The sequence below is a fragment of the Epinephelus moara genome, chromosome 16, assembly GCF_006386435.1.
Source record: "Epinephelus moara isolate mb chromosome 16, YSFRI_EMoa_1.0, whole genome shotgun sequence".
In the NCBI taxonomy this organism is placed as follows: Eukaryota; Metazoa; Chordata; class Actinopteri; order Perciformes; family Serranidae; genus Epinephelus; species Epinephelus moara.
In genome coordinates this window covers 45,411,360-45,423,950 of record NC_065521.1, presented here as the reverse complement: position 1 = coordinate 45,423,950, position 12,591 = coordinate 45,411,360, and the positions used below count along the sequence as shown (strand labels likewise).

Sequence of the window (12,591 nt, the reverse complement as noted above, 5' to 3'; positions counted from 1 at the left end):
CATAGTATAGTATGTCGAAAAAACTGCTAAAAAAAGTCATAGTATGGTATGTCGAAAAAACTGCTCAAAAAGTGATATTATCGTATGTCCAAAATAGCCATAGTATAGTATGTAGAAAAAACTGCTTATAAAGTCATAGTATAGTATGTGGGAAAAAAAGTCATAGTATACTATGTCAAAAAAACTGCTTATAAAGTCATAGTACAGTATGTCGGAAAAAGTCATAGTAGACCATGTCGAAAAAACTGCTAAAAAGGTCATAGTATAGTATGTCGAAAAAAGTCATAGTATACTATGTCGAAAAAACTGCTTATAAAGTCATAGTACAGTATGTCGGAAAAAGTCATAGTAGACCATATCGAAAAAACTGCTAAAAAAGTCATAGTATAGTATGTCGAAAAAACTGCTTAAAAAGTCATATTATCATATGTCCAAAATAGCCATAGTATAGTATGTAGGAAAAACTGCTTAAAAAGTCATAGTATAGTATGTGGAAAAAACAGTCATAGTATACTATTTCAAAAAAACTGCTTATAAAGTCATAGTACAGTATGTCGGAAAAAGTCATAGTAGACCATGTCGAAAAAACTGCTAAAAAAGTCATAGTATAGTATGTCGAAAAAATTGCGTAAAAAGTCATAGTATAGTATGTCGAAAAAAGTCATAGTATAGTATGTCGAAAAAAGTCATAGTATAGTATGTCGACAAAACTGCCAAAAAAGTCATGATATAGTATGTCAATAAAAGTCATAGTATACTATGTCGAAAAAACTGCTAAAAAAGTCATAGTATACTATGTCGAAAAAGTCATCGTATAGTATCTCGAAAAAACTGCTTAAAAAGTCATAGTATAGTATGTCGAAAAAAGTCATAGTATAGTATGTCGAAAAAAAACTGCTTAAAAAGTCATAGTATAGTATGTCGGGAAAAAAAACTGCTTAAAAAGTCATAGTATAGTATGTCGAAAAAAGTCATAGTGTAGTATGTAGAAAAAAACTCTTTAAAAAGTCATAGTATACTATGTGGAAAAAAAGTCATAGTATAGTATGTCAAAAAAAAGTCATAGTATAGTATGTCAAAAAAAAGTCATAGTATAGTATGTCGAAAAAATTGCGTAAAAAGTCATAGTATAGTATGTCGACAAAACTGCTGAAAAAGTCATAGTATGTCGAAAAAACTGCTTAAAAAGTCATACTATAGTATGTGGAAAAAAGTCATGGTATAGTATGACGAAAAAACTGCAAAAAAAGTCATAGTATAGTATGTCGAAAAAACTGCTTAAAAAATCATAGTATAGTATGTCGAAAAAACTGCTTAAAAAGTCATAGTATAGGATGTCGAAAAAAGTCATAGTGTAGTATGTAGAAAAAAACTGTTTAAAAAGTCATAGTATACTATGTGGAAAAAAAGTCAAAGTATAGTATGTCAAAAAAAGTCATAGTATAGTATGTCGAAAAAAGTCATAGTGTAGTATGTCGAAAAAAACTGCTTAAAAAGTCATAGTATACTATGTGGAAAAAAAGTCAAAGTATAGTATGTCAAAAAAACTGCTAAAGAAGTCATAGTATGTCGAAAAAACTGCTTAAAAAGTCACAGTATAGTATGTCGAAAAAAGTCATAGTATAGTATGTCGAAAAAGCTGCTTAAAAAGTCATATTATCGTATGTCCAAAATAGCCATAATATAGTATGTAAAAAAAACTGCTTAAAAAGTCATAGTAGACTATGTCGAAAAAATTGCTAAAAAAGTCATAATATAGTATGTCGGAAAAAGTCATAGTATACTATGTCAAAAAAACTGCTAAAAAAGTCATAGTTTGTCTAAAAAACTGCTTAAAAAGTCATAGTATAGTATGTCGAAAAAAGTCATAGTATAGTATGTCGAAAAAGCTGCTTAAAAAGTCATAGTATACTATGTCGAAAAAACTGCTGAAAAAGTCATAGTATAGTATGTCGAAAAAGCCATAGTATAGTATGTAGAAAAAACTGCTCAAAAAGTCATCGTATAGTATGTCGAAAAAACTGCTTAAAAAGTCATAGTATAGTATGTCGAAAAAAGTCATAGTATAGCATGTCGAAAAAAGTCATAGTGTAGTATGTCGAAAAAACTGCTGAAAAAAGTCATAGTATGTTATTTCGAAAAAAGTCAGTGTAGTATGTCGAAAAAAGTCATAGTATGTCAAAAAACTGCTAGTATGTCGAAAAAAGTCATAGTATGTCAAAAAACTGCTTAAAAAGTCATAGTATAGTATGTCGAAAAACTGTTAAAAAAAGTCATAGTATAGCATGTCAAAAAAAGTCATAGTATAGTATGTCGAAAAACTGCTAAAAAAAAGTCATAGTATAGCATGTCAAAAAAAGTCATAGTATAGTATGTCGAAAAAAGTTTATAACATAGTATGTTGAAAAAAGTCATAGTATAGTATGTCGAAGAAAGTCATAGTATAGTATGCTGAAAAAAGTCATAATATAATTTGTCAAAAAAAATGCTTAAAAAGTCATATTATAGTATGTCGAAAAAAGTCATAGTATAGTATGTTGAAAAAATTGCTTAAAAAGTCATAGTATAGTATGTCGAAAAAAATCATAGTATAGTATGTTGAACAACCTGCTTATAAAGTCATAGTATAGTATGTCGAAAAAAATCATAGTATAGTATGTTGAACAAACTGCTTATAAAGTCATAGTATAGTATGTCGAAAAAAGTCATAGTATAGTATGTCGAAAAAAGTCACAGTATAGCATGTCGAAACAACTACTTAAAAAAAGTCATAATATAATATGTTAAAAAAAACTGCAAAAAGAAGTCATAGTATAGTAAGTCGAAAAAAGTGCTAAAAAAGCCATAGTATATTATGTCGAAAATCCTACTTAAGAACTCATAGTATAGTATGATAAAAAAAAACAACTGCGAAAAAATTCATAGTGTGGCATGTGGGAAATAGCCATAGTATATTATGTAAAAAAAACCTGAAAAAAGTCATAGTATAGTATATCAAAAATAGGTACAGTATAGCATGTAGAAAAAACTGCTTAAGAATGTCATAGCATAACATGTAAAAGAAAAACTGAAAAAAAGTCATAGTTCAGTATGTCGAAAATAGCCATAGTATTGTATGTAAAAAAACAAAACAAAACTGTACAGTCACAGTATACTATGTCAAAAAAACTGCGAAAATAGCCGTAGTATACTATGTTGAAAATAGCCATAGTACAGTATGTCGAAAAACTGCTAACGAAGCCATAGTATAGTATGTCTGCTAAAAAAGTCATAGTACAGTATGTCGAAAATAGCCATAGTATAGCATGTTGAAAAAATTGCTAAACGTCATAGTATAGTATGTTGAAAAAAAAAACTGATAAAAAAAGTCATAGTATAGTATGTCGAAAACACTGCTAAAAAAGCCATAGTATAGTATGTTGAATTAACTGCTAAAAAAAGTCATAGTATAGTATGTTGAAAAATCCTACTAAATAAGTCATGTCAAGAAAAAAACTGCTAAAAAAGTCATAGTATAGTATGTTCAAAAAAGTAGTAGTGTATTATGTCGAAAAAAGTCATAGTTAAAAAAAAGTTGTAGCATTGTATTTTGACAGTTCATTCAATCGTAGTATCCTGATATGCCCTGGCTTAAAGGCAGCAACATAGAAGAGTCAACAAAGTGTTCTTAGTTCAATAAAATTTATTGCAAATGAAAACAACACATGACAAGAACAAAGGAGGCAGGTGGTGGAGCACTTCGGTGCTGCTGCCAGGCTGCCAAGGAGGAGACCGAGAGAGTGGGAGTGACATGGTAGGGGGTCGCATGAGTATGTTGAGGGAGTTGTCAGAGAGACCTGCAACAGTTCCGCAGAGAACAACAATCAATTCATACACAAATATATAACAATACTTCAACAACTATACTACAACAATAAAAGTCCCAGTATATTATGTCATGAAAAAATTAATTGAAAAGTCATAGTATAGCATGTCATTAAGAAATCATAAAAAAGTCATAGTATGGTATATTGAAGGAATGCATTAGAAGAGTCACAAGGTAGTATGTCATATATTTTTCTAAGAACTTAATTGAAGAAGGTCCGAGTATACTATGTTGTTCTCTCTCTCTCTGTGTCTCATTGTGTCATGTGGATTACTGTTAATTTGTTATGCTGATCTGTTCTGTACGACATCTATTGCACGTCTGTCCGTCCTGGAAGAGGGATCCCTCCTCAGTTGCTCTTCCTGAGGTTTCTACCGTTTTTTTTCCCCCATTAAAGGTTTTTTTTTGGGGAGTTTTTCCTTATCCGCTGCGAGGGTCATAAGGACAGAGGGATGTCGTATGCTGTAAAGCCCTGTGAGGCAAATTGTGATTTGTGATATTGGGCTTTATAAATAAAATTGATTGATTGATTGATTGAAAGAAATATATTGAAAAAGTCATGGTCATGTATATTGTGTATTTTTTTTCTGACAATTTCATTTTAAAAAGTCATAATGTATGTCGTTTTCTTTTTCTGAAGTCCTCATTTAAAAGAAGTCATAGTATAGTATGTTATTTTTTTCTGAGAATCTCATTGTAAAAAAAACTGATAGTATAGTATAAAAACTGCTTAAAAAGTCATAGCAGTGTGTTGAAAAAACTCCATAAAAAGTCATAGTATAGCATGTTGAAAAAAACTCCATAAAAAGTCATAGTATGGCATGTTGAAAAAAACTCCATAAAAAGTCATACTGTAGTTTGTCGAAAAAAGCCATATTATAATATGTCGGAAAAAAAACTGCAAAAAAAGTCATATTATAGTATGTCGAAAAAGTCATACTATAGTATGTCGAAAAAACTGCTAAAAAAGTCACAGTATAGTATGTCGGAAAAAGTCATAGTATAGTATGTCGAAAAGTCATAGTATAGTGTGTCGAAAAAGTCATAGTATGTCGAAAAAACTTCACAAAAAAGTCATAGTATAGTATGTCGAAAAAAGCCATAGTATAGTGTGTCAAAAAATGTCATATTATAGTATGTCGAAAAAAGTCATAGTATAGTATGTCGAAAAAACTGCACAAAAAAGTCATAGTATAGTATGTTGAAAAAAGTCATATTATAGTATGTCGAAAAAAGTCATAGTATAGTATGTCAAAAAAGTCATAGTAGAGTGTGTCGAAAAGTCATGGTATAGTATGTCGAAAAAGAGTCATAGTATAGTATGTTGAAAAAAAGTCATAGTACAGTATGTCGGAAAAAAAAGTCATAGTACAGTATGTCGAAAAAAAGTCATAGTACAGTGTGTCGAAAAAGTCATAGTATAGTATGTTGAAAAAAAGTCATAGTACAGTATGTCGGAAAAAAAAGTCATAGTACAGTATGTCGAAAAAAAGTCATAGTACAGTATGTCGAAAAAGAATCATAGTATAGTATGTTGAAAAAAAGTCATAGTACAGTATGTCGAAAAAAAGTCATAGTACAGTATGTCGGAAAAAAAGTCATAGTATAGTATGTTGAAAAAAGTCATAGTATAGTGTGTCGAAAAAGTCATAGTATAGTATGTCGAAAACTGCTAAAAAAGTCACAGTATAGTATGTCGAAAAAAGTCACAGTATAGTATGTCGAAAAAACTGCTAAAAAAGTCACCGTATAGTATGTCGAAAAAAGTCATAGTATAGCATGTCAAAAAAAAGTCATAGTATAGTATGTCGAAAAAAGTCATAGTATACCATGTCGAAAAAAAGTCATAGTATAGCATGTCGAAAAAACTGCTATGAAGTCATAGTATAGTATGTCGAAAAAAGTCATAGTATAGTATGTCAAAAAAGTCATAGTATAGTATGTCGAAAAAACTACTAAAAAAGTCATAGTATAGCATGTTGAAAAAAGTCATAGTATAGCATGTCGAAAAAAGTCATAGTATAGTATGTCGAAAAAAGTCATAGTATAGCATGTCAAAAAAAGTAATAGTATAACATGTCGAAAAAAGTCATAGTATGTCGAAAAAAGTCAGTGTGTCGAAAAAACTGCTAAAAAGTCATAGTATGTCGAAAAAAGTCATACTATAGTGTGTCGAAAAAAGTAATAGTATAACATGTCGAAAAAAGTCAGTGTGTTGAAAAAACTGCTAAAAAGTCATAGTATAGTATGTCGAAAAAAGTCATACTATAGTGTGTCGAAGAAACTGCTAAAAAAGTCACAGTATAGTATGTTTAAAAAAGTCATAGTATGTCAAAAAAAAAACTTCTAAAGTCATAGTATAGCATGTCGAAAAAACGGCTAAAAAAGTCATAGTGTAGTATGTCGAAAAGTCATAGTATAGCATGTCGAAAAAAAACTGCTAAAAAGTCGTAATATATTATGTCGAAAAAAGTCATAGTATAGTATGTCAAAAAAGTCATAGTATAGTATGTCGAAAAAAGTGCTAAAAAAAGTCATAATATAGCATGTTGAAAAAACTGCTAAAAAAGTCATAGTATAGTATGTCGAAAAACCGCATTAAAAAAAGTCATAGTATAGTATGTCGGAAAAAAGTCATAGTATAGTATGTCGGAAAAAGTCATAGTATAGCATGTCGAAAAAACTGCTAAAAAAGTCATAGTGTAGTATGTCGAAAAGTCATAGTAAAGCATGTCGAAAAAAAAACTGCTAAAAAGTCGTAATATATTATGTCGAAAAAAGTCATAGTATAGTATGTCAAAAAAGTCATAGTATAGTATGTCGAAAAAAGTGCTAAAAAAAGTCATAATATAGCATGTTGAAAAAACTGCTAAAAAAGTCATAGTATAGTATGTCGAAAAACCGCATTAAAAAAAGTCATAGTATAGTATGTCGGAAAAAAGTCATAGTATAGTATGTCGGAAAAAGTCATGGTATAGCATGTCGAAAAAAGTCATAGTATAGCAGGTCGAAAAAAGTCATAGTATAGCATGTCGAAAAAAGTCATAGTATAGTGTGTCAAAAAATGTCATAGTATGTCGAAAAAAGTCATAGTATAGTATGTTGAAAAAGTCATAGTATGTCGAAAAAACTGCACAAAAAAGTCATAGTATAGTATGTTGAAAAAAGTCATAGTATAGTGTGTCGAAAAAAGTCATATTATAGTATGTCAAAAAAGTCATAGTACAGTGTGTCGAAAAGTCATAGTATAGTATGTCGAAAAAGTCATAGTACAGTATGTCGAAAAATAGTCATAGTATAGTATGTTGAAAAAAAGTCATAGTACAGTATGTCGGAAAAAAAAGTCATAGTACAGTATGTCGAAAAAAAGTCATAGTACAGTATGTGAAAAAAAAGTCATAGTATAGTATGTCGAAAAAGTCATAGTATAGTGTGTCGAAAAAAGTCATATTATAGTATGTCGAAAAATGTCATATTATAGTATGTCGAAAAAGAGTCATAGTATAGTATGTTGAAAAAAAGTCATAGTACAGTATGTCGGAAAAAAAAGTCATAGTACAGTATGTCGAAAAAAAGTCATAATATAGTGTGTCGAAAAAAGTCATATAGTATGTCGAAAAAGTCATAGTATAGTGTCGAAAAAAGTCATAGTATAGTATGTCGAAAAAAAGTCATAGTATAGTATGTCGAAAAAAAGTCATAGTATAGTATGTCGAAAAAAGTCATAGTATAGTGTGTCGAAAAAAGTCATAGTATAGTATGTCGAAAAAAGTCATAGTATAGTATGTCGCAAAAAGTCAGTATAGTATGTCGAAAAAAGTCATAGTATAGTGTCGAAAAAGTCATAGTATAGTATGTGGGAAAAAGTCATAGTATAGTATGTCGGAAAAAGTCATAGTATAGCATGTCGAAAAAAGTCATAGTATAGTAGGTCGAAAAAAGTCAGTATAGCATGTCGAAAAAAGTCATAGTATAGTATGTCGAAAAGTCATAGTATGTCGAAAAAACTGCACAAAAAAGTCATAGTATAGTATGTTGAAAAAAGTCATATTATAGTATGTCGAAAAAAGTCATACTATAGTGTGTCGAAAAAACTGCTAAAAAGTCATAGTATAGTATGTCGAAAAAAGTCATAGTGTAGTGTCGAAAAAGTAATAGTATAGTATGTTGAAAAAGTCATAGTATAGTATGTCGAAAACTGCTAAAAAAGTGACAGTATAGTATGTCGAAAAAATTAATAGTATAGTTGTCGAAAAAGTCACAGTATAGTATGTCGAAAACTGCTAAAAAAGTCACACTATAGTATATCGAAAAAGTCACAGTATAGTATGTCCGAAACTGCTAAAAAAAGTCACACTATAGTATATCGAAAAAAGTCACATTATAGTATGTCGAAAAAACTGCTAAAAAAGTCAAAGTATAGTATGTCGAAAAAAGTCATAGTATAGCATGTCGAAAAAAGTCAGTGTGTCGAAAAAACTGCTATAAAGTCATAGTATAGTTTGTCGAAAAAAGTCATAGTATAGTATGTTGAAAAAGTCATAGTATAGTATGTCGAAAAAACTGCTAAAAAAGTCATAGTATAGCATGTCGAAAAAAGTCATAGTATAACATGTCGAAAAAAGTCATAGTATAGCATGTCGAAAAAAGTCATAGTATAGTATGTCGAAAAAAGTCATAGTATAGTGTGTCGAAAAAACTGCTAAAAAAGTCATAGTATATTATGTCGAAAAGTCATAGTATAGTATGTCGAAAAAACTGCTAAAAAAAGTCATAGTATAGTATGTCGAAAAGTCATAGTATAGTATGTCGGAAAAACTGCTAAAAAGTCATAATATAGTATGTCGAAAAAAGTCATAGTATGTCGAAAAAACTGCTGAAAAAAGTCATAGTATAGTATGTCGAAAAGTCATAGTACAGTATGTCGAAAAAACTGCTAAAAAGTCATAATATAGTATGTCGAAAAAACTGCTAAAAAAGTCATAGTATAGTGTGTCAGATTTTTCATAAAAGACGTAAAAAAAAATCAGTAATCCTATAGCATGTTGTAAAAACTGTATTGATTATTGCTGTATTGATTATTGATGTAATGATGTTTCAGGCGTTCGAGTTGGCGACAGGAGATTATCTGTTTGAACCTCATTCAGGAGAAGACTACACCAGAGACGAAGGTACTACACATCATAACACACAGCATACTACACACACCACTGCCGTCTGACAGCACAGCTCCTCACAGACGCACTGCTGCAGGGTATCAGAGAGGAACTCAGTGTGTGTTTGTTCTCTGTGTTCAGATCACATCGCTCACGTCATCGAGCTGCTCGGACCGATTCCTCTGCCCTTTGCTTTGTCTGGAAGGTACTCGAGAGAGTACTTCAACAGGAGAGGTAAGACAGGCTGTGTGTCCATCTGTTTGTCTGCTCTTCTCTCCCTCTCTTTGTGCCTGTCTCACCTGTCTGTGTACCTGTCTCAGGTGAGCTGCGTCACATCTCCAGCCTGAAGCCCTGGGGTCTGTTCGAGGTGCTGTTGGAGAAGTACGAGTGGCCGCTGGATCAGGCGGCTCAGTTCAGTGACTTCCTGTTGACCATGTTGGAGCTGCAGCCTGACCGCAGAGCGACAGCAGCGCAGTGTCTGCAGCACGCATGGCTGCACACATAAACACACACAGATGTACACACTTAGAAACACACATCATGTTGAGGAGTGTTAGATTTCTCTGTGTTGACTTCATGTTGGAAATTATCATCTCGACTGATTCTGTCTGAATCAGAAGGTTTTCTGAGTACGATCAGTTTTGCGTGTCGCAGTGACAGCCCTGCTGCCGTCTGCTCTGTCTAATGATGATCAATAATCAAAGGACTCTGTCCACACAAACACGTCTGTACGACACATTCACACATACGTGTTCTCTGTAAAATGTTATGTTGGTCGGTCTGGATTTAGCACCCAGCAGTCAGAGGTTCAGTCGAGCTGTAATTTCCCTCCAAACTCTTCTGAAACTGTTTCTGTCCTAACTGCTGATTTATTTCTGATAATTATCTTCACTGATTTTTGTTTCTCTGCTGATCTGTTGTTTCTTTCTCTGTGTTTGTTTCTATGATTTTTTGTTTGTTTTTTACAGATTTTCTGTTTTTACAGATTCTGTTGACTTTTGCTGAGTTTCTATTTAACAGACTGTTTATCACTTCCTGCTTCACTTCCTGTCCCTTATTGATTATTGATCAGAGACTTCTAAGACTCCTGAACCTCCTTGATGATGATGATGATGATGATGAGTTTTGGTTTAGACGAGCACACTGTGGCTTTCTGACAGCAGCCGACCCTCTCACTGACTCTGATGACATTATTGATCGTATTGACAGTATTGATCTCTGTAGCTCAAAGTGAACTCTGACCTCTCACCTGTTTCTATGTTCATATATTAAATAGTGCCTTGAAATGACCCCTGACCCCGCCCCCTCCTCCCTGTCACAATGACATCACCCGATGTGAAGAGTTTTTTTTTTTTTTTTTTTTTTTTACATGTGTCCGTTTGTGTGGCATGTTTTCTCTTCAGTGAAAATAAAGATGAATGAAAGTTTATCTGTGGCGTTATTAAACATAGTATAATAGGTTTTGTTTAAAGAGTCATAATATAGTATGTTTTATGTAAGAATTTTATAAAATGTCAAATCATAGTATTATGTCAAAAACATCAATAAAAAGTCATACAATAGTATGACTTTTTATTGATGTGTAAAAAAAGTGTAATTTTTTTAAATAAAAGTCATACCATAGTTTGTCATTAAAAAAATTACAAAGTCACAGCATAGGAAGTAGTAAATAAAAAAAATTGGTTGTAAAAATTTTTGTTTAAAAAGGTATGGCATGTTGTAAAAGTTTCTTTGTAAACTCAGTATAGCATCATTTTTTTAATTATACAATTATACATATATGTCATTATAAAATCAATATAAAATGTAATTAAATATTTTTAATTTAAGTCTATTTAAGTATAGTGTGCCAAACACTATATAAAATTACAGTACGGGATGTCAAAAGTTTCATTACCGCAGTTGTGCTGTAGAAAGTTGAAAAAAATGTAATCAAAAAGTCAAAATTTAATTATAAAATCATAGTATACTTTGTCAAAAAATGTCATTAAAAAAAACCCAGTATAGTACATGGAAAATTGTTATAAGATCTGTTATAAAAAGTCATAGCATAGTATAAATGTCATATTTTACCATCTAAAAAATAAATAAATAAATTATTCATGAAAAAGTCTTAGTGTGCCAAAAACTTAAACAAGTCATATTATAGTATGTTGTAAAAAAAAAATTCCATCAAAGTCATAGTATAGTATGTCAGAAAAAATACATAAATACATGTAAATTTCAATACAAAAAATCATAGATTAGTATATTTAAAAATTAAGAAAAGTGTCACTAGATGTCATGATATAGTTTGTATGCAGAATCTCAGCATGATATAGTTTGTAAAATCATCCTTAAAAAGGTTTTTGTATAGTATTTCTCGTTTTCATTGAAAAAGTTCAGAAAAAAAGTCACGTTAATTTTTTTATCTTATCTTAAATTTTTTATTTTAATATCCGTTTACACTCTGCCTGTAGAAGAGGACGTTCCATATCACCTCCTCTACGCAGTGTTTTAATCTGCTGAATAACACAGAAGGTGAGAGAGGAAACAGGATGGTTAGCATCTCTGACGTGACGGGCAATAGAGGATTTTTCATCAACCCTCCTAATTGCTCTTTCTTCTGTATAGTATGGTATGGTATTTAAAAATAAAAAGTCATACTATAGTATACTAATAATATTTTGTAGAAATTAAATCAAAAAGACAATATTGTATGTCATGAAAATTTCATTAAAGAATCAGAGTCGAGAATGTCAGAAATTATCATTAAAAGTCATTCTGTGTTCATTTAAAGTATGCATAATAAATTATAAACATAAATTATAATATTATTGATTACTAACTACTAAAAAAGTATTGCATGTCTTCAAAATGTATTAAAAAGTCTTAGTATGGTATGTTGATAAACTTAAACATAATTATAATATAGTTAGTTATATAAAATAATGTAATTATAAATTCATAGCACAGTATGTTGTAAAGAATAAATTGAAAACTTATAATACGCTTCTCAAAAATTATACAGAAAAATTTCATTTTGAGGTCTGTCTATTGTAGTGATGTCACAATACCAAAATCTTGGTATTGGAATTTTGATACTTTTCGGTACTTTTCCTAAGGAAAAGTCCTTTTGGATAAAAATCTTTAGAACAATAAATAGTAGAGGTGTAAGGTACCAAAAAATCATGGTTCGGTAAGTCCCTCGGTACGGACGTCACGGTTTGGTTAGGGGGGCTAAACAATAAATTATAATGGGTCTGTGTACGTTTTGAACATAATTGCTTGTCTTTTATTTCACTATTTCACAGTATAGTTGTAATTGCGGACTGGACATGGCCGACTCACTGGGACTAAGAGCACAGACGACCTCCAAAATTAAATCACCTGAGGTCCCCATGTAATAGGCTACTGTGTGGATAGGCTAACCATTATGTAGGGATTACGGATGCACCGAAATGAAAATTTGTGGCCGAAGCCGAATAATATTAAACGCTTGGCTGAATACCGAATATTGTTGTTTAGTTTTTCATTAGTTTTTGCAGATGAACCCCCTCCAGATTAGTGTTGTCACGGTACCAAAATTGG

At 31.0% G+C, this 12,591-nt stretch overlaps 1 protein-coding gene across 1 annotated transcript in view; it reads left to right on the top strand.

The window, feature by feature from the left end:
• The window catches only part of srpk3 (SRSF protein kinase 3), a 19,012-nt gene extending 8,601 nt beyond the window's left edge, over positions 1-10,411 (top strand). Inside the window, 3 exon segments of the mRNA XM_050064801.1 lie at positions 8,967-9,036; positions 9,163-9,257; positions 9,260-10,411. Coding sequence (XP_049920758.1) covers positions 8,967-9,036; positions 9,163-9,257; positions 9,260-9,526 — 432 coding nt within the window. The 3' untranslated portion in view covers positions 9,527-10,411.
• The last annotated feature ends 2,180 nt before the right edge of the window (positions 10,412-12,591 follow it).